General features: G+C 39.3%; 1 protein-coding gene and 1 pseudogene across 1 annotated transcript; one reads left to right on the top strand and one right to left on the bottom strand.

The window, feature by feature from the left end:
- Positions 1-3,077: 3,077 nt before the first annotated feature.
- On the top strand, positions 3,078-4,100 carry LOC118978495 (taste receptor type 2 member 7-like; annotated as a pseudogene).
- A 5,794-nt stretch (positions 4,101-9,894) lies between these two features.
- SMIM10L1 (small integral membrane protein 10 like 1) lies at positions 9,895-12,077 on the bottom strand. The gene has a single exon (XM_037033870.1). It carries the CDS (start codon positions 11,942-11,944, stop codon positions 11,738-11,740), a length of 207 nt encoding a protein of 68 aa, XP_036889765.1. The 5' UTR covers positions 11,945-12,077; the 3' UTR covers positions 9,895-11,737.
- Positions 12,078-23,299: the final 11,222 nt, after the last annotated feature.

Genomic DNA, 23,299 nt, shown 5'->3' on the forward strand with positions numbered 1-23,299 from the left:
GATTTCTAGGGCCTTCTCACTCCACTGCCCCAATATCTAGAGTTTCCTACTCACCTCTAAGTCCCTGGGCTGGACGTAGTTCTCTTTCATAATGAAAAGGGTCCTATATCTTGCTAGACCCATAAGTATTTATGATTCTGTATAACTTCTTGTTAGGGGCAAAAAGACTAGAGAGAGGCATTGGTTATATCAGTATTAGTACAGCAATCTGTCATGAGTTCATACACATGTTGTTAAATTTCCTCTAGTTTTAAGGAGTTATTTTCTTGCTTTTATACTTCTTTCACTGGTCAAGTCTTACTCATCTTCTTTTTCTATGTTTCTAATAGGATTACCAACTAAGTTAGCACTCATTCCTTTAGCAAATATTTATAGAGGGCCTACTATTTGCCAAGCCCTCCCTATTTTAGGAATTGGAAATAGATCAGTGATTGGGAACAAAACTGACTCTTCCTTCATGGAGCTTCTATGGTTGCCAAAGTCATGTAGGGTAAGTGCCTGATATTAAGTTTTTCATTGCTGAAGCATTGCTTTCAAAGACATCCATCTTGAACAAACACCTTGCCAGCTGTATGACAGAGCTACGAGTAAAAGACTTAGATAGGAAGTCAGGTCGCTCTAACCCACAAAGTTCCCCATTTAGAGAATCTTGGGTAACCTAGGTAATTGACCACTTGAGTGACTCCACTTTTCCCTTCCTGGGTCCTAATTCCCACTTGTACATATATCTTATTTTATTGTTGTTTAAGTACCATTGTCTGCCTTTTCCCCCCACCTCTCCCCACCACCCCAGCCATCCCCACCTCCCTTCCCTGCTTTCATCACTCATTGGTTTTGTCCGTGTGTCCTTTATCGTTGTTCCAGAAACCCTTCCCGCTCCTCCCTCCATTATCTCCCTCCAACTCCCATTATCTTATCTGGTTATATTTTGCTTGTTTGTTTGTTTTGTTGACTAGGTTCAACTTAAAGGTGAAATCATGTGGTATTTGTCTTCTACTGCCTGGCTTATTTCACTTAGCATAATGCTCTCCAGTCCCATCCATGCTGTTGCAAAGGGTAGGAGCTCCTTCTTTCTGCTGCATGGTATTCCATCATGTAAATGTACATTTCCATTTCCATGTAAATGTACCTGGAAATTTGGCAGAACCAGTGCTGTGGAATGTACCAGAGTTTTTTTAATTCATTCATTTACTGATGGACACCTAGGTTGCTTCCAGCACTTGGCTATTATAAATTGTGCTGCTGTGAACATTGGGGTGCATAGGTTCTTTTGGATTGGTGTTTCAGGGTTCTTAGGATATAATTCCAGCAGTGGAATTGCTGGGTCAAAAGGCAGTTCCATTTTTAGTTTTCTGAATTCACCAATAAAGAGTGAACCTGAGAAACCCTTGCTACCCCACCCTCAATTCCAACACAGGCAGCACCCCAAGTCTGCATTATCTCTCTTTCTCTACCTGTGACTTCCTTGTGTGGCTGTACACACTGCAGGGCTTTTGAGTAATACATTTTGTTCTTTAAATTCCCTGATGGCTGTTGCTGAGGTGGGTCTTGCAATCATAAGAATTGGTCCATGAGGGCTGGTCCAGACACAGCACTGGTTCTGCCAAAGAAATGCCCGGGGGGGTTCCCACCAGTAGTATGGGTGCAGGTGAGTGCCTCAGGCACCAAAGCATCACTATCGATGGCCAAGACCAACATGAAAGGTTATTTGTCAACCAGAGTACAAATTGGCTGAATTGGGAATGCATTTAAGAGGACCAATGGGCAAAATCTTGTCTTGTTCCTGAAGACTCTTCATGGATTTGCAGCTTGTGGGTAGAAAGACCCACAAGCCTGGGTTTAGGTGTTGTAAGCATGCATTAAGGAGCTCTCAGTAAATGCCAGTAACATATTCCAGACCAATTAAGTGAAGGTCCCTGTGGGTAGCTCCTAGGCAGTATATAGGGTACAATCTTACAGCTCCCTAGGTAATTCCAATTTGCAGTCAAGGTTGAAAAATCACTGTATTAGAGTTACTTGTTTGTTGAAGCAAAAAAAAGAAACTAAATATATTTTACTTTAAATTAATTTTTATGGGACAACAGATTTTACCAAAAGCATAATTAATAAAAAGGAGAAACTCCTTCCCACCCTTATTCCCTTTGGTTCTTTTCAATCTTGTATTTTTCTTACTCTCAGGTAATAATAGCTTTTTTTCATATAGGTAGTAATTTATTGAATCATATAGGTAGTAATTTATGGAAAACACAACTAAAAAGGTCATGGTAGAATCTTAAAGAGAGGTCTGATTTTCGTACCCTTGCATATGCTTTTACATCATTCTGAAAAATCATTTCCCTTTTTATGTATTTCTTTGAGAAATACTAAAAAGCTTCCAGACCCAGCTAGTTATCACTATCTGCATGAAACTAGAACTAACTATTGACCATAGGTTTCTATGGCACCCCTCTCTGTATTACAGTTGCATTTTGGTCAAACTTCTGTCACATTCAATAGTAACAGTGTATCTAGTGTTGCTTTTCACACTACTCTGTGAGCTCCTTTATGTTGCTCCCCTTTTATGAAACTTATTTCATGTATTACAGTGTCTATAAAAAGTGGATTTCATTATGTGACATTAACGAATAATGTCTGTATTGTAGAGATTATTTTTAGAGAAAGCTACTAAAATTAAGAAACTTGAATCTAAGTAGCACTGCATTTCAACTGAAAAGGCAAGTGCAAATTAGTGTAAGAAAGTCTGTCTCACATTTGCACATTTGCGTACCTGACTTTACTTTTCTAGACGTCCTCACAAGTGGAAGACGGCTGCCAGTGCCAGTGATGAGTGGGCACATTTACTGTTCAGTTTGGAAATCAGTAGCTGATTGAAAGTATGTTCAAGTTTCTCATTAAGATCTGTGAGGTGGGATCTGTTTGCTCGTGTTTCAGACCTACCGCTGGAACAAAAGAGAAATCTCTCAGAAGATAAGTGAGACAGTATCTAAAAAGTATGAAATTGGATATTGTTCTCTAATCTTTGACAGCATAACAATCAGTAAAACATAATATCAGCTTTCTGGATTCTTTTTACAGATATGCCATCTAGAACTGAAAATATTCTTCTGAGAGCTGTAGTAGGAGAATTCATAACGGGAATTTGGGGCAATGGGTTCATTGTACTAGTTAACGCATTGGCTGGGTGGAGGGTCGAAAACTTTCATTGGCTGACTGCATCCTCACCAGCCTGGCTCTCTCCAGAATCACTGCCCTTTGGATAACAGTATCTGATTCACTCATAATGGTCTTGTGGCCCCATCTATACGCCATTGAAAAACTAGCAAACTGTCATTTTTTGGACACTATCCAATCACCTGGCTGCCTGGTTTGCCACCTCTCTAAGCATTTTCTACTTCTTTAGAATAGCCAATTCCTCCCACCCCTGCTTTGCTTGGCTGAGGTGGAGAATTAGCAAAGTGCTATTCCCGCTTCCACTGGCCTCTTTGTTTTCTCTGTTTTTCTATCATGAACCAATGTATTTACTCCATCGTTTCTGGATTAATATCTCTACAAGACATGAAAAAAACTCAACACTGTCTTCAGATGGAATTAAAATTCTGTATGTTAAGAGCTTGATTGTTTCTAATTTTATCTACTTTATTCCTTTTCTTCTGTCACTGATTCCACTGCTCCTTTTATTTCTCTCTTTGAGGAGACACACCAGGAAGGTGCAGGTGAGCCCCAGCTCCAGGGCCTTCAGCATGGAGGCCCATAAAAAGGCCGTGAAAATGGTGATATCTTTTCTCCTCCTCTTCGTACTTCATTTTTTGTCCTTTATATTGACAGGCTGATGTTTCCTCATAATGAAGAAATAGGAGGCCACTCTGGTTTTCACGTTAACATTGATCATATTTCCTTCAGGCCACTACTTTATTCTGATTTTGGGAAACGGCAGGCTGAGATGAGCTGCCCTGGGACGACTGTGGCATCTTAACTGCCACTTGAAAAGGGTGAAAAACCTTTAGCTTCATAGACTTCTCCAGAATTTTCTATACTCCAAGAGAATGAAATCAGTAAGGAGACATTGAAGAGCCATTCTAACTGCTGTTTTTCTCACTGGACTCTTTTAGATAGTAGCGAGTATCACAACTTTCCCTAGAATGGCCTACAACTAACAATCTACTCAACATTTTTTTAAAAGCATCACTGTCATTATAACACTTGCTAATAACAAAAAACATTTGAGACAATATGAATCTAAATGATATAATGCAGTGTGTATTAATTTCATATGTCCTGATAAATATGTATAATATTTATATGTGAGAAAAACACATGATTACTTAGAAATAAGAATCCCTTTGCTGGAGCTAGAGAAACATTTTTATAACATTAAGTTAAAACTCTCATGACGGCAGACATATCTTTTAAAACAAAGAAGCAGACTATCATCAGGAATCCACGCTAGAATAGATATTATCTTTGGAGAGTAAATGTATTGAATTTACAAAAGGAAATTGAGTCATTATTGCTCTGTGTATAATAACACTTATATGTTTCCTCTACAAGGAGCAAAATCATACCCGGACACCCAGTTTGCGTAGGGCGTGTGTGCAGGTAGAAATTGTGTGGGGCACTAGCATCCCTTGTTGAAGAAGACAAACATAAGCAACTAACCCGGGATAAAAACAGAATGTTTAAAAGAAAATTCCCATATCTGTACAAGTTTTAGAAATGTTTGTGTATATACATTGTGTTGAGTTGACTTTTATAATACAATAATTGACATGAAATCAAAGTAGCTGAAAGTGTATATAATCGCCAGGGCAGCAGGTAGTAAAATTCTGCTTGCTAATAATATTACAATTTTGAATGTGTTTACAACATAATAATTCTAAACACTATAATTGCAAACATATTTAAAAACTACCAATAATGAAGACATCTTTGCTGGGGCTTACTGTTGTCATGATTTTTCAGTGGTGGAAGCAACCAAAGATAAACTAGAAAATATCTACAAATGTTGACTATTGTGTGGGTTATAAGTTAATTTGGATGGGCACCACTCTGGGGTGCTCCGATGCCTCTATGATGATAATGATGGTGACACATGTATATCCAGACCTACACAAAGACTCAAATTTTTAGACTATACTCATTATGTTGGAAACTATGTAAGAAATTTCCAGGGTGAGGTCGGGGACTTGGATGAAGGTGACCAAAACCTATAAGCTTCCAGTCATAAGATAAATAAGTACTGGGATGTAACATACAGCACGATGAGTATAATTAACACTGCTTTACAGTGTATTTGAAAGTTCCTAAGAGAGTGGATTCTACCGTTCTCATCACAAGGCAAAAGAGGTTTTTTTGTCTCCATATGAGATGATGGATGTCAACTCACTGTGGATAAGTCATTATGCTGTATACCTTAAATCTATACAGTGCTGTATGTTAATTATCTCTCATAAAACTGACAGAAAAAATAAAAAGGAACTTCCTAATGACTGTAACTGGAATTATCTTACTTTAGGAAAGGTGAAATTCTGATCATACCGGCTATAATTAGGTTCACATGTTGAGGATAGTGTGGTTTAGAAAGTATCCTTCTCAGAAAAAAGATTAAAGATGACTTTTAATAGAAGTAAGCATATTTACATTTAAGATTTACATTTTAATGTTATTCAAGTTTTCTTTAGTGACTAAGATTTTTTAAAAGATTTCAATAACTATGGACAGCTCTGGATTCTCGTGACTGGGGTTTTGCAGTAAATGTCTCATTAGGAGTAAGCCTTCACTTCTCACATACTAGTTTGGAGACATGAAGCTCTAAGACGCAGATGCCTATTCCTGATAACAGCACAGAAAATGACTATTAGAAGATGAAGCCTGGGTAATAGGCTGGGCAGTGCCTACCAATGTAGTACATTCTCCCTAAAAAAACTGCAATTTTGAGACTAAGGCCTGTGCCTCCCCTTTCCTTCCGAGGGGCCTGTGTTAGAGGCCTCAGTGGTAACGCTTGGCAAGTTCCTGCTGTCATTGCTAGTCCCATGCAGTCTGGAAAGAATTATATGCTACTCTGAGACCAAATTGTTGGAAAAATGATGGTCATAGGTTTTTCGCCAATTACTCCTTCCAAAATAAACTTTTTAATAGTCTTGAAACAGTGAATTTTTTTTCAGTTTGCCCTCACCTGAGAACAGGAGAGTTGCAAATAATGGGTTTCTAAAGTCAGAAGAGGCTTATGCCTGAGCCCTGTCTCACACCTAGAACTTCGCCTGAGAAGATATTTTAGCGTTTAGGCCATGTGGTCTTGAACTTTACTGAAAGAAAAGGTTTTGGTGGGAACGTAGATGGTTCAATATAGATTTCAAAGAATGTAATGCTCATAGCTCAGGTGTTTTGTCAGCTGCTGTTGATTAACCCTCGTGTCCTCTGAGCCAGGGGCTTCCTTCATTGAGTACAGACTCGAGGGGGCTGTCTGCAAAACCTGTACTCACACCGTCTGTCACGCAGTTGTGGTACTGGCTAATGCTGTCTATAGAGGTCTATGTTGTGCTGGATTGCCCAGAAAAAAACCATGAATAAACACCCAATCAGATGGTTGGTTTGATACATTTGGACAAAAATTAGACCATATGTTGTTTGGAAGGGGGTGGTTATTTTCTGAAATAAAAATCAGAGGTGACAGATTGGCTATTTTCAATTTTAGCAATTTTGAGGGACCCAATGTAGTTATAGCTTCATAAAGCAGAGGCACTGTCTTAACTTGGCACCTCCATTCCTTAGCCCATGTTTAAATTAGTTTTAAAAATAATTTATTTTCCTGTTATATAAAGCTAGTCTGACCTTTGAATTTTAAGGCTTTTATTAATTATATTCCTCTTTGACTTCAGTTTAAGATGCTTTCAGAGTTTTCTTTTTCTCAATTAAAAAGTTAAAAGTTTTCTGAAAAAAAAAACCAGCTCTACTTGCAAATTAAATATTTTTGTTTATTCATTGGTTATAGTCTCTATTACTGTTCCAACTTCACAGCCAAGACGTTTCAGGTACAGTGTTTCATCAGTGACTTTTGCCCTTTGGTTTTGTGGTTTACTTTTTCTCATTTTCGTTCTTATAAAAAGGTACACCCAATCTACTTCACTCAATATATGAATAACCTATACTCCTCTTTACTGTTCATTGATGCACTCCGATACCTCACTGTGAAGAAATCTACGTCCTCGGTACTTGAAAACCATTAAGAACGGTCAAGAATTTCGTGTTTGCTGCAGAACCCTTGTTTTGGCAGAAACAGGAAGGGCTATCCTCAGATGAACTGCAAATGAAACTACCAAGAATTCCATAGTGTCTTCTTTTCATTTGTCGTAGGCACTCAATAATGTTCTTTGGCCTTTCAATGACCCCAAGAGCACTGCTGAGATTTGTATTTGTAGGGATTAGGGGTGAGGAGGCACTGATTTGAACTGCAAAGTTTCATGACATGGCCTGGTGGTAATCCTACTGGGCAACAGGCTATCAAGGGTTCTTGTAAAAGTTGCAAGGAAATTCCACACTCGTGATAATCCAAGAAGTGGATTGATGTGACTCAATCAACCCCAAATGTTGGGGATTCCTGAGTTACTGCAGGGCTCTTTCCTTGATCAAGTTGCCCAGAAACTTCTAAGTCTCCTCTTCAGACGACTTTCCAGGTTCAAAGTTTCTGGCATCACATTTTTCTCTCCCTCTCCTTTTGCCCCTATATCCCTAAACCTGGGGTGTCCAACCTTTCGGCATCTCTACGCCACACTGGAAGGACTTGTCTTGGGCCACACATTAAATACATTGTGACACATTATCACAAAAAAATTTCATAATGTTCTAAGTAAATTTACGATTTTATGTTGGGCTGCATCCTCAGCCATCCCGAGCCTCACATGGCCTGCGGACTGGTATGGACACCCTGGCAAACTTTCCATTCCCATCCCTTTCTGTCTCCACATGGAAGCCCTATTTCCTTCTTGACTCTGTCAAGTGCTATTGATGCTCCACCAAGAAAAGCCTCCACTGAGATATGACTGCAAGATTTTGTAATAAAATTTAGTCAGGCCTCCTCAGGGCAGTGACAGGCACAGCTTCAAAATTCATGATTGCCTGATTTCTACTCTTTCCATCCTACAGAAAGTGCCCTTCCCTGTCTCCCCTTATCACCCGCCCCCTCCCCCCCACCGCCCTGCTCACAAAAAGGGCAAATGACTTTAGGCAGCACAGTATAAAATACTTGAATTTACACATCAAGTCATATTGAATATTTATAGTCTAACACATAAAACCCTCAATAATTAAGATATTATTACCTAGGTACTACTTCTGTTTGAAAATCTGAGAAACAGGATTATTCAGAATTACTTAAATTAAAAAAAAATTGAACCCCCGGTCAAATGTATCTTTAGGAATAAATGTGAGATTCAGTCGAGCTTGGCCAGTCCCTATGACCTTGTGAAGGTTATTTAACCTCTTTATGTCCCAGTTCCCTTCTCTGAAAAATAAAGTTGAAACTGTCTTCCTTATAGGGTATATATGAGAATTACGGAGATTTTAAATGTAAATAACTTTTCATAGTTCCTGGTATAAAAGCCTTAATAAATTGAAAAATGCTGATAGTGACAGGCTCTTTTAGCCAAGTAATTACATGTGTTCTTACTCTCAATTTTAACAAATTATTATTCCCTAACATTTATGTTACTATGGTATTTCCTTTTCATAGTTAAAACTCTTACCAGTTACTACTTCCCATCATTCTTATTACACTTCATAAACAAGCTTTTTTGTTTATTGATCAGAATTATACCACCTCTTTGCTTTGTCATGCTTGAAAAATCCCTGGCCCAATCAATATTCATGATGGACTGAAAAAATTTTATCTCAACTTCTGAACAATTAAGTGGACCACCTTAATATCAGGGGCAAATATATCTTTACTTCCCTTATTGACTAATAACTATTTGTGGAAAAAACAACTATTTTGGGATTCATTCAACAATATTTATTATGTATTTTGCAACAGACAATGTTCTAGGGGAGATAGCAAGGGACAAACAAAATCTTTGGCTTCATAGACATTACCTGAAAGGATGCCAAGAGGAATGAAATCACTCATAAATTAGAATTGGTTTAGTTGGGGCAAAAGTATTGCTTTCTCCCCTGGGAAACTTCATTGAGTTCTATCATGTGGGAAGAAAATTACACATCTAGGCTTAAGAACAACTGTGAAGAATAACTGTTAAACCAAGGAGCTTTCACTCAGTTCCTCCTATGTTTTTGCTGACACTCCAGGCTGCAGAACACAGCGTTAGCTCCTTCAGTGTAACAGAAGACAGAGCTGAAGAAAAAGGGTGGAAGGGAGGAGAACCTTTGTTTCTCACCGCACCAGGCCTAATGGCAAGCACGTTCTTTTATGTTACAAACTGAGACATCAGTGCATCTCCAGAAGAGGAAGGCCCAACATTTGAAGTCCTTTGGCATCAAATTACATTTGTGATATTTTCGACTAAAATGCCTTAGTTCCTGCACTCTACAACAGCAACATGTAGTTACCAAGGAGATTTTAGAAATGTCTTACTTCATATTAAAATATCTGATAATTAATGAATAACTAGGCAAAAATAAGGCAGACATGCCCTTTATCCAGACATGGTGGCGGATGGGGTTCTTATTTTATACCCCTAGAGAATGGCTGTCTGTTTGTTGGACATACTTAGTGAAAATATAGAACACTGCCAGTAGTATAAATCTTTACCTTGGTAGATAACAGCTCCTTTCAGATCAAAGGTCTCACCAAAATCTTCTCAGAGGCTGTTCCTCATACTCCTAGGGCTACTACCCAACCTATCTTCTTAAGGACAGAATATCTGCACTGGAAACACAGGCATTCCATGAGTGAGTTTTACGTTTTATTCATATGTTGAGATACTCTGTTACAACAAATACTCTTTATTGTGCATATATCCAGCACTAAAGGAGGCTTATTTTTAATTCTCAGACTGACCGGTCAAGGTGGCTACTTTACTCATATTTAACAGTTGAGGAAACTGGGGCCAAGGCAGATGAATGGACTCACCTGAGACCACCAAACTAGAGCTTGCATTTTAACAGGGGTCTGCTAACTTAAAAACCCAATCCTTTCACCGTGGTGGCTCTTGGCCTATGGTATACATTTTAATTACATTAAAAATTAACTTAAGTAAATTTCACTTAAGTGCAATACCTAATCAAGTAACTATAGACAGTTAGAGAAATCAAAATACTGTTAGACTGGTGTTGGGAAACAGCAATCCTCTACCTTTTCTCTACCCATCTGTTTTCTCCAGACAGCCACATATAACTCTTAGCTGTTTTTTATTTTTTTTAAATAACACGTTCAATACTGCTTTTTGTCTGATTCTCCCCCAGGACACACACCTCTCCTCTCCAGCACCCCGCATTACATAATCGTTTGTTCTATCTGTGTTTGGTGTTCACATAACTATGACTGACTTCATGCCTAGTAGTATTTGCAGCTGAGGTATGCAGTGTAGTTCTTCGAACAATTTTTAATTTTTCCTGGGGTTCATAACGCCCTCAGCTTTCCTATTTTTCAAAAACTTGCAGACCACTATCCAGACTCCCCGAAACACTACAAACCCCTTGACTCTACATTCAAACACACCAGGGCAGTCTGTTTTTCTCTTTGAGACTCCACCTGACTCTCCATCTTAAGGCGTTTCTTAACTGGCTTCCTGCTGTTCTCTTCCACCCTCCTCCCTGATTAATATAGTTACATTGCTGTTTTAGCGACTTTATGGCTACTGTCTAATAAAACACCATTCTCCTTACCACTGAGACTGTATCTTCCAACCTCCCTCTTTACAAGGACACCACTCCCATTCTATTCACCTTCCCCTCCTTCTTTAACATCCCCACTTGAAAACTGCCTTTTACATGATCAACGCTGACATTAGCATTCTAGTTTGTAACCATAATTAAATATTCCCTCAAAAGAAAAAGACCATACACAACATTAACATAAATTATTATGATTATTTAAACGTTAATCATTAAATAGCCAAGATTTGTGCTGTAACTGGAGTTTCTTCTCTTTGGCACCACGGTCTTGAACCACGCTACTCACAGGAACATGGAGATAGAGTCCATTTTCTTACACTCCAAACCTCTGTTCAAAACCCTGCAGCATTTTACAATGTTTGGTATTAGAAGGATGCTTTTCCAGTAGGTTTTTTTTCTACTGAAAATTTCCGATGGTCTGTTCTTTCCTGTGGGATGAATATATGGCTTCCCCATCATAGCGTTCAGATCTTTAGCTTCTTAGTCATTCAATAGTTTGTTTACAATCCAATCCAATATTCCCGAAATTACCTCATTTTAATCTCAACCACGAACTCGTATTTTACACCTTTTTCCTGAAAAATGCAGCAGCCTCCCTTCTTTATAAAACATCCCGTTCGTCCTAATTTTAAGGATGCACAGCTTCTTAAATACTGTCGTGGGCTTTAATCAAACTCTTCACTGTTCCTGGAAAATCTCGTAGGTCCTCTCCCGTTACGGCAGGATTTCCGCCACCGTCTGGGGCGCTTGGCTGAGAGCGGCGAGCGCGGCCGCAGAGGAGACTCTCGCGAGACGCAGGAGACCCTAACGGCAGCAGCTCCACTGCGCTCCGCAGCCGGGCCTCCCGGGAGTCCGCCATGGCGCTGGCCCACAGACCGTTAGCTTCGCCGCGGCTCTAAAAATGTACCTGCAAACGGATGTTGAGGATCACCGAGCCCGCCACGTAGAAGTACGGAAAATTCGTGCGCAGCTGCCAGGCTAGCTCGAAGAAGGCGAGCAGGGTGCGGGAGAGCCCCTTGCAGAATACCCCGTAGGAGGTGGGGGCCGCGGCCGGGCCCGAGACCCCGAGGACCAAGGAAGACGGAGCCGCCGCGATGGCCATGGTGTCACTGCTTGGCGTCGAGGGTCACCGCAGGCCCAGAGCAGTGGCCAGGCCGGTGAAGGGCAGGGGCACTAAGCGGCGACTAGTCTCCCTCTGCGCCTCGGTCTACGGCCGCTTCCTCCCCTGCGGCTCCGCCCCTTCCTGTCTGTAGCTCTTATAATAATAATTAGCATTGAGAGTTTAACATGTGGTAATGCAAGACTGTTATTTATATATATGTCATACACGTCATTTCACATAACATCTATCGACAGCCATACAAATACAATTTCCACTTTAAAATGATAGTAAGCTTAAAAGGGGAAATACAAAATAAGAACCTTAAGTTTGGGAGTTAAAAACATCTATTCCTATATTCTCTCTTTGGACTTTTTTTATTCTAAAACATATCCTGGAATCGAATTTTTCTTTATGTCTAGAAATAAATATATACGTATTTACAATTACAATTTACAGCGTATTTAAAATTTTGCAATGTTACACTAAAATCAATGCAATTTTCAATGTGCTAAATGCCACCAGAAAACATCACAGACTATTGTTCTTCAAGAATTGTTCATTAACTGTATTTATCACGTATTGTGTTTTACAGAAAACTTTGCTCCTAAATTAGGAAAACTTTAAAAGAGCAGTCCTAGTGTGGGTAGGGGAACTGATTGAGGAACAATAGGCAAAATTTCTCAGCTGCAAAATATTTGTGTTTATAGAATCCAACAATATCAATTTTAATCCTTTCCCCTCCCTCCCTCCCTCCCTCCCTTCCGTCTTCCTTTTCCCCCTTCTTTCCTTCCTTCCAGTAGAGGTGAAATTACTGTAGTAAGATCTGAAACCTATAACAGGTAGGTTGTGTTCTTAATGCTCTAATTGGTTTTTATTTTTCAGGTTTTCCTCTGTATAGAGTTATGTAAGCATTTCTTTATAGCTTCACTTGCAGCTATAAAGAAGCACTCCCTTACTTTGACCTAGAGAATGTTAAAAGGGGCGGCTGTCTTTAAAGTTGTATGGATGGATATAGTAATATTGTTGAGAAAAATGAAAATGGGAGATGTAAAGATTCAAATCAAGGCTACTCTGTGGGCCATTCTATCAGGAAATATTTAAAAGGTGGTTTAAACGTGCTTTTTTCCATAAATTTAATCCATCTTTTCAGAAAAGTTTTTGCCACAGTTTATATCTAGAGAGTTACCCTGGGTATATGGCAAAACAAAAATAACTTTGAACATATTTACTTAATAAGCCTTTAATATCTGTTATATTTTGTTAATGTAAATACCCTTCCATTGCAATATTGATTTTTTTATGGCATGCATTGTGACCTAAGATGATGATAAAAAATATCAATTTTTTAAAAACAGCTAAATCAAATTATAGCTTTGTTAGTTACAGAAACTGACTTTTTTTTTTTAGGTTTTCATAGAACAAACAGGAGTTAAATTATTTTTCCTCAATCATGAACAGGCAACATTGGAAGAAACTGTATTATTACTCCTCCTTAGGTAATATTATTTTAATGGTAGTAGCTGGTAATATTATTTTAATGGTAGTAGCCCCTTTTTTGAGCTTATAATATGTATAAGGCATTTATTTAGGGATAAGCATTTTTCTCAAAAAGCCTCAAAGTTATCACCCCTCGAAGTATTTATTATTTGTCTCTAATAGATACAAAACTTAGAGGAATAAATGGTTAAAATAACTTCAAGGCTAGCACAGTTGTATCTGAAATAAAAAAGCTAAACTAATAAAACTAAAAGGAATAGATCTTTGCTAAGATGAAACACAGTTCAAAACAAAATAAAACCAAAGTTAAAAACATGTCTAAAATGGGATTATTTTGAAATGTAAGATACACATTTTAATTTATTTTTAAGGCCTCATTTATAGTTTTAAAACAGGACATGTGTACATATGATTAAACAGTGTAGCTGACACAGACCAAGTGTACACTGGTATGCTTTGGAGAATGCTTTGATGTGCTGAGAGTGGTGGTGCGGGCAGACAGTAAGAATAAGTAATAGTCCTCTCTGGGGACCGCAGTAGTGATCGATAGGGTTGGTAACAAAGAAGCCTTGTGGACACTCTAGTGGGAACAACTCCCCAGTACTGACGTGCGAAGTTCCAGATCCCCATTGACAGAAATGGCCCAGCTCATCCAAACAGCCTCCCAACTTGGCTGGCAACTGTGAGTGGCATGGTGGACACAGGGATGGGGGTACTGGATGTGGTGAAAAGCTGTGAAGACATGAGTTCAGGCAACCATATGTTTATACACACATACACCAACAAAGGGCATTGGTCTGACCATGGCCAAAGGGTCTAATAAACATGGTTGTGAATATGATATTGTCTTAGCTGGAGTTCTTACATGAAGAAACAAAACAACTCTGTTTTATGCCATAAAAAATTTAATATTGCATGGAAGGATATTTAGATAATATGTTAAGGATTGAGTAACTTGGAGAATCTATAGTCTGGCTGCAGAATGAGGTCACGAGGCTCTAAAATCATCCACAATACCACAAATCACTACAGTTTTGATAGAGCGATGTTTGCACTTATGCCCCATTGCAGACAGTGTAGACAGTTGATAATGATTTCACCAATGTGGTGGCACTTCTTTCCTAGATTGGGTTCAGTATGGTCCCTGTTTCTTTGCCTACAGGATTCTATCTGATAGAGCATCAGCCATATTCCCACATATAATTTCAAGGGTGCCTGGGAAAGTGAATGTCCCGTCCCTGCAGCCTCAAATTGCTGTGATAGCCTTACACTGGCTTCTAATGATTCTGCCTCCTGGTTTCATGCCCTTATATAACATGTAATCTTGATTATGAACTGGACTTAGTAACTTCTAGTGAGCAAAATACAGCAAATGTGAAGGGGTGTTATATTACATTATACATATTTTGCTTATTAACAGCTGAATTATGGCATCAATCCATATTCACTTGTCAAAGCCCTAAGGTCCAGTAACTTAGAATGTGACCATTAACAGACATGGGTTTTTAGAGGTAATTAAGTTAAAATGGTGTATTAGGGTGGGCCCTGATCTGATATGGTAGGTGTTTTTGTAAGAAGAGATTAGGACATAGACAACACAAAGAGGTTCAATCATGTGAGGACACAATGAGAACATGGCCATTTGCAAGCCAAGGAGAGAGGCCTTGCTGCCTGAGAGGTCAGCAAAACAAGTTTGCTGACACCTTGGCCTTGGGCTTCTAGTTTCTGGAATTATGAGAAAATCAGTTTCTGTTTTTTCAGCCACCAAGTCTATGGCATTTTATTATGGTAGTGCTAGCAAGCTCATACAGCACTCCTTCTTGCTCTTTGTTTTCTTGCTCTGTGGGAATCCAGCTGCCATGTTATGAGCTGTCCATGGAGAAGACCATGTAGCAAGAAATGTGTTCTATGGCCAACAGCCAGTGAATACTTGAAGCTTGCCAACAGCCAGGTGCAAGGGCTTGGAATCAATAGCCAACTTCAAGGCCTCCAACTTGAATCTCGAGAGGACTGAAGTCTTGGCTAATTCTTTAATTTCAGCCTGTAAGAGAACCCGAACCAGTGCCATGTAGCTAAGTTGTCCCAGATTCCTGGCCCACAGGAATGGTGAGTTAATAGATACTTGTTTTAAGATGCCAAGGTTTGTGGGGTAATGCAGCAATACATAATACAATGGAGACAGATCTCACAATGTGTGCTTATCAGTTAGAGTTGAACCAAAGAAGTAGAACCACTAGGATTTGTTACCAGAAGTTATTTTACATGAGTGTTGAGGCTGGCTGGTTAGTTTTTCTCTGCAAGGCTGTGTAATATTTGAAGCTGAAGCCAATAGTTTGGCAATTAAGAAGAGAAGGACATGAATAGACTGCAACCCTACAAGCATAAGCTAGAACCCCACAAGGATGGATTGGATAATGCCTATCCTTGTTGCTGCTGACCTTGGTGACTAAGGTGTCCTGAAGAAGCCAAGGGCATTTGTTGTGAAACTGAATGTACACAGCTGGCCCAGGAGTTATGAAAACTAATGTGGATCCAGAGTATAGGGAGAGCAGTTGTAGGCACTGCTGCTGCTTTATGTCGGTGAGTCAAATCAGCAGATCAGCAACAAAGTGAGTGCTGAAAAAAATGTAGACATATTTTACAGGTTTCTGATTACTTCTGCTGCTTGGAGTCTTAGCCTCAAGGATGGCCCAGTACCTCCTTACAGAACTTCCACGTGATTGAGTTGGGCCTATCCTGTGTAGCCTCCCTTCAGATTAACATGAAATCAACTGATTTGAGACATTCTGTCTGAAAAGCCCTTTCCTGCTCTCCCTATACTCCCTATACCTCAACTATGGTAACTTGATAGCTATGATAACTTGAATGGATAACTTGGGAAAGGTGTGAGAATGGTACAAACTGGCTGTCACTTCACTTCTGGAAGTGAAGTGGTACAAACTGGCTGTCCCGAGAGACTCTCTCTTGTAGGACATCTTATGCAGGAACATACTAGAAAGGCAATTCTAGAGACTGCAGCTCATCCTAGCCTAATCGGCACATCAAAAAGCCATTTCAGTGGCTTTCATAATTTCACAGGAGGCTGGGAAAATATTTCAGTTTAGTTTTCTAAAATGAATGGTCTAATAAAGCATGGCTTGAGGATTCATTTGTGAAGTGAAATAATAAAAATAATAACATTGTCCAATATAGTCTGCTTCTTCTGGTATTCACCTTTTACTTTACATTTAAAATTTATAAAACATCCCTGCTCTCATCTAATAAAAGAAGCTACCCCACCCACAAATTAAGTGTCTATTTTGCATGAAAAATCACATCAAGACTTAGCATCTTAAAATGGCAGTTATCACCATGATGTCTCATGGTGCCTAAGTCAGGAATTCAGAAATGAGTTGGGTGATTTGGCTCTGAATCTCTTATAAGGTTACAGTCAAACAGTGGTTGGAGCGCATCTTGAAGGCTTCTACCAAGTGCCTGTGCCAGGAAGACTTGAATAGCTGGGGCATGGAGGACCTTAGTTACCTCAATTCTACTTTTATGTGGTTCTTCACATGGTATCTCCAGCATTGTAACTCAGGTTTTCAAAGGCAGATGTCCCAAGAAGAATCAGCTTTTCAACTTAGTCTATGAAATTAGTTACTCAGTGCCGATGATCTGAATTGAAGGGTAGGGGCATCAGACTCCACCTATTTATGTAAGCTGTGTCAAAGCATTTGGTCACATTTCCAACCACAAAAATCACAGATCTAAAAATATACTCACTTTTCCAATTTTATCCTGATTCAAATCCATCATCTCTGAACACCATTTGTCCGTTATTTGCATCATGATTCTTCCTCCATAGTTTATAATCTATAGACTATACTGTAAAACTAGTGATCACCAAATAGCTTACATGAAATAATGGGAAAAGAAGAAGGAAAACATGAAAGGTAGTAAAAATGTATACACAACATATTTCATTTAGAGTAATGACCAAACAGCTCCAACATATACAAAAATATTATTTATAAACTAGATAAAATATAAAAAGCAAACTATTTGAAGGTACTGGAGAATGATTCAGGAAGCAGATGTTGAGGAGGAGCCAACACTTGGAAGAAGAGGACAAAAGGAAGTGGGTTTCCTGTTTTTATCGTTGGCCCCAGTTTGCACTATGCAAGGTGGCTAATGTTTTAGTAGGAAACCTATAGACTTACTGGGTTCAAGAAACAGAGTACAGAGTTCAGGGCGACAAGAGCAGCAGGATCTCAGGGAAACATCTGAGAAAGAAAATGGCAAGACAAGGGTAGCTTCACTTCCCAGTTCGAACTGGTACTAATCTTTTGCTGATCCACATGCCATGTATGGGGAAGACTCCAAGAAGGACTGCTAAACTATCATAACTGTACTGACATTTCAGCTCTCATCAATTACGTAAAAGACAGCAAGAAGATTTAATACTGTAGGACAAAATTACTCTCTTTTTTCCTTGAAAGCTAAAAATACATTTCATTATTTTATCTTACAGTCATATTCCTTGTCTATTCTTGTTCCCAGCATGGCTCAAATTAATTTTACAATTCCAATTTTAAGGCTTCCAATCAAGATAGTGGCATAGGTAAATGTAGTACTCTAATCCTCCCTCAACCACATCAAAATTCCAACTAAACTACAGAACACCTGTCATTCAAAACTGTGCGAAATCTAGCTGAACAGAAATCCTACATCTAAGGATATAAAGAAGAAGCCACATCAAGACTGGTCAGAGGGATAGAGACTCACAATGGGCCCCCTTAAGGATGAGGGGTCATAGCTTCATACTAGGCCTCCCAGCCCAGGGTTCCAGTGCCAGGAAGAGATATTTCCATAACTTTTGGTTGTAAAAACCAGATTAGATTATGGGTCAATGAGACAGAGGGCTTCTGGATCCCAGATGTTCCTCTTAAAGGGCCCACATGTGGACTTGGTTGAACCCACACACTCTGAGTTCCAGTGCTGGGACACTGAAATATATGGATAGGAACTGAGTAGTCTGGCATTCTGGTGAGAGCTGCAGAGGCGGCTTTCTTCCAGACGGAAGTGCTGGCAGAGGCCATTGTTACTTTATTGGGCCCTCCTTCTACAGAGGCCTTTGTTGGGCACCATATCTAGGTCCCCATCAGCCTGGCTAACACTGTTTACCCCACTCTGGTGATTCCCTTAGACCCCACCCCACCCAACTTTCAGGCCCAACCCAAGTCATTTTTCAGTGGCTTTTCCCTATAAACAATATCTCTTGGTTCATGCTTCAGACTTTCCTAAAATCTCTCAAATAAGCAGCATCTGGCCTCAGTATACTCCATACCACTTGCTAAGTGGGCCTAGGTCCAGCACTAGCTGAAGCCATCCTTGGGTCACAGCTTGACCTCTCCTGGGCACCTCTAAGCCCATCATAGTATCAGCCATCTGCAGATTACACTGTAGCTCATGCCAGGTGGTCCTGGACAGAGCACAGGTATTTTCTGAGTTTGGCCTGTACCTCCCAGGAGACCCCAGAGTGAGTATGCCCAATGAATAGTTTCAGACTATGTCAAAGCACCACCCATTGTTCCAACCAGTAGGAACTGCCCTGCCTGGTTTCAGAAGCTGTAACCCCCCCTTTGGCTAAGGTTGAGTGAGTGACTTTCAGACCATAAGCCACTAAGGAGACAAAGCTTATCTCCCTGGCAGGAGCACCCCTTCTGCTCCTTTCACTTCATCCATAACTGGCCCCCAATGCTTGATCAGTTAGCCAACGTCGGGTAAGATTCCCCAAGGGGGGACCTAAGACAGGCATGATCACATGGAGGACCCAGGGTAGGACTTGGGGGGCTATGGAGAAAGTGGGTGATGGACCCTTGCCTCTCTGCTTTGATATAGCCTGAGTCCTCATTCTGTCTGCAAGAAGTCTCCTAATCTCTTGGCTGCCTTACTTCCCCTGCCTAATTTAAGTCTGAAACAAGGACAGAGGGTGGTGCAGCCCTGTGCTGGAAAGGGTGGGTTCCCCAGGGTGATCAGGCTTAAGAAAGAAGACATAAACCCTATGAAAACTGCTTTGTTAAGAATGCTCTCAATTAAATGATAAGGGTCTGAGCAGGAAATGGGTTTGTTTCCCAAAGTTTTGTAGACCTTTTAGCTAATAGACCCTGACTCAGAATAAGCCCTCGTAGTTCTTTGTACACTATCTACTATTTGATCCTTACTGCCTGACAATGATTAATGAACTTTACCTGTATTCCTGCACTAATTGAACCCAATAAAAGCCTGTCTGGGCGAGGATCGGCACACCCACTCTATTAAGAGTGGGCGTGCTACATATCACCACTCTATTAAGCTCCACAGGTACAGCAGCTCTACCTAATACATAGAAACAAACACAGGGAAGCTGCAAAAATGAGGAGACAAAGAAACATGGCCCAAATGAAAGAACAGAACAAAACTCCACTCATTCATCTAGGGAGGGGGAGATGGACCTGTAAATGGTGCCCAAAATTTTCACTCACAAGACATTGATCAGGTTCCGTCACATTGCCACACCATCTGTAAGGCAGGCTTAAAAGTACAGTCACTGTGTAGCCCAGAAAGAAGATGAAGACCCTGAATGTAGGACAGAGATGTTGGAGGGTGCTTAGTAAAATTTCAGTCAAAGAGGCAACAAGTTCCACTCATCTTTCACTGCCTGGCTTACTTCACTTAGCATAAGGCTCTCCAGAGCCATGCACACTGCCCCAATGGGTAGGAGTTTCTTCTTTCTCTCTACTGTGTAGTGTTCCATTATGTAAATGTACCACTGTTCTTTGATCCATTCATTTACTGATAAGCACTTTGGTTGCTTCCAGCACTTGGCTATTATAAATTGTGCTGCTGTGAAAGAAAACAAACAAGCAAGCAAAATAGAACCAGAGACACTGAAATTAAGAACAAACTGACAGTAACCAGAGGGGAGGTGTGAGGCAACAACAGGTGGAAAAGGCAGAAATGTTGTCAAGGACCATATATAAAGGACACGTGGACAAAGCCAAAATGGGGTAGGATCAAGGGTAGGAAGTGGAAATGGCTGGGGTGGGGGGAAAATGGAGACAGCTGTACTTCAACAACAATAAAAAAAGACAATAAATTAAAAAATAAATTTAAAAAATACAACAAGTTACTGAAACACAAAAGAAGTCCCTTTGTTCAGAAGGGTGCGATAGCTTGTTTACATCACTTTGATAATTTGATATGCTTTTACATCAGTCTTGAATTTGTTTCTCTTTCTTCATAAATTCTAAATGATTCAAATTTCAATTAAATGTTCCCATCTTCATAAAAACATAATCGATTCTACATTTTAGCCTTTGTAGCTTCCTCATATGTATTCCCAGTATACTTTGTTCGTAACTTGTGATTAAGCTTCTAAAATATTTCTTACCATCTATATTATTTATTCTTGGATTGGTTGTTGCTTGGACTAAAAATAATTTCATTAAATAATTTCTATAAAATATATCAAAAAAACAGTTGATATGTATAAGGATGTTATTGATGAGTAACAAATAGTGACTGAATTATACAAAGTCTTTTCTTAACAAATACTATTCAAAATGTAAAATATATGCATTAAATGCATGGCTCCAAGTGATGAGCATGCAAAGTTTAGAAAATAATCTCTCTCAAATTTGCATGTTTATATGTTTGTCTTCACTCTTTTAGTCAGTGGCACACATGGAAATTTGCACCTGGTGTGATGAGAAGTGGACAAACACCATTTGTGCTTATTCTGGAAATACATGGTAGCTGACAGTAAATAATATGATATATATTCACGAAATGTTGTGTCCCTTAATGGAATCCTTCCATTTTACCACTGGAATTACAATATAAACAGAATTAACTCATCTTTGTGAAGATCTCTGGAACTCTATCACAATGTAGAATTTGGGTTGTATTTCCTGGAATTATGATGACAATACTTACAGAAAGCATCATAAATGGATGTCCATCTGCAACTGTTTCACTATAAAGCTGTCAGCGAGGCACAACCTTAGCAACTTTCTTACACAGATGTCACTTGGAATGAAGGTCGCCTTTCTGGTAGTGGCAGCAGGAGAACTCATCTTAGGAATGCTGGGAAACGGGTTCACTGGGCTGGTGACCTGCACTGAGTGGGTCAAGAATGGGAAGGTTTCCTCAGCCGATGTCATCCTCCCCAGCTTGGCTGTGGCCAGAATCATTCCACTGTGGGTAACACTAGTGGATGCATTCATTATGGGGCTAGCTCCACAGGTGCGTGGTACTGGTAAACTAGCAAAAGTGGTCACTATTCTTTGGGCATTAACTAATCATTTAACTACCTGGTTAAATGATTAACCAGGTTGGTTGGCCACCACTCTAAGTGTTTTCTACTTCATTAAGGCAGCCAATTTCTCCAGTTCTTTTTCACCTGGCTGAAGTGGAGAGTCAACGGAGTGAATCTTCTCCTAGGGTCCTTTTTCTTATTTATTGCCTGTTAACTTTTTCATGCAGGATGGATGCTCTTAGTGAGTTGTGGATGAATACCTACAGAGTTCATGAGAGAAACATGACTTTGCCTTTAAGTGTGAATAAAATGTTCTGTTTTAGAAGCCTTCTTCTTCTTAGTTTGACTTGTGTTATTCCTTTTCTCCTATCACTGAGCTCTTTGCTCCTTTTATTTCCGTCCTTGGTGAGACACACCAAGAATTTGCAGCTCAACCTTATGGGCTCCAGAGACTCTAGCACAGAGGCTCCTAGAAGGGCCATGAAAATGGTGACCACCTTCCTCCTCCTGTTCATCACTTACTTCATTTCATCACTTACTTCATTTCCACTGTAACAGCAACTTGGAGCTTCATTCAGGTACTGGGAAATCAGGCCACGATGGTCATCATGGTGATTTCCACTCTTCCTCAACCCACTCTTTCACTATAATTTTGTGGAAAAGGAAGCTAAGGCTCATCTCTGGGAGACGACTGTGGCATCTTAAATTGTCTGAGAAAAGCAAAACCACTCACTTGATAGACAGAATTTGAAAGAACTTTCTGTATTTTATGGGAAAATATCTGAATAAAAAACCTTATAGGTTCCCTTTCAATTTCAACTTTTTTTTCATCAGGTTCTTTCAGGTTTTGTTAAACAGAACTAAAATTTCCCTTATGGTATTCTTTTAAATAATTGTATTTTCTTGAAGCTATATGATATAACATTAGGTTAAGGGAAATACCTCTTCCATAAAAGCCCTTTCTGGTAATAAAAGAGTGTTTGAGACATGAAGAACAATGGTTCTAAAACTATATAATTAAATATTTATAAATGTATATGAATATACAATGCAATATGAATGATCATGAAATTATAGTCACAGAAGGGGAAATAATTAGAATTTTTTAACTAAAGATAAATTTGAAATGAGAACTGAAAAAGTATTGTAAAATGTTAAGTGTAATAATAATTTACCCAAATATAAAAGTAAATATTAGTTCGATGCTTCTAATTTTTGAAATAATCTAAAACAATGGGAATTTTCATACTTTTTAAAAAGATTATGAGTTGGTAAAACAACTTAGTGCCACGGTATGGCATTATTTTTATTAAGGTGAATTTGCATAATCCAAAACCCATTAACTTTACTCTTAATTTTTGTACTAGAGAATTCTTGGTGTTTGTGCATGAGGCTGTATATACAAAAATGTGCATGTTCTACTGTTCTTAATGGCTGTAATTGGTCGGTTGTATAAATGCCCATCAGTTACAAAATGGACAAATAAACTCTGGCATTGAATATAATACAAAACTTAAAATGAAGATGTATAAATTTCTCAATATCTTGCTAAAGACAATAAGACAGACCTAGAAAGGTGA

The sequence above is a fragment of the Sturnira hondurensis genome, unplaced genomic scaffold (genome assembly GCF_014824575.4).
Source record: "Sturnira hondurensis isolate 20B ecotype Veracruz unplaced genomic scaffold, ASM1482457v3 Scaffold0021795, whole genome shotgun sequence".
Lineage (NCBI taxonomy): Eukaryota > Metazoa > Chordata > Mammalia > Chiroptera > Phyllostomidae > Sturnira > Sturnira hondurensis.

Bases quoted from the DNA above. Each gene is read 5' to 3' on its own strand.
- SMIM10L1 (XM_037033870.1), bottom strand. From the start codon at position 11,944: ATGGCCATCGCGGCGGCTCCGTCTTCCTTGGTCCTCGGGGTCTCGGGC.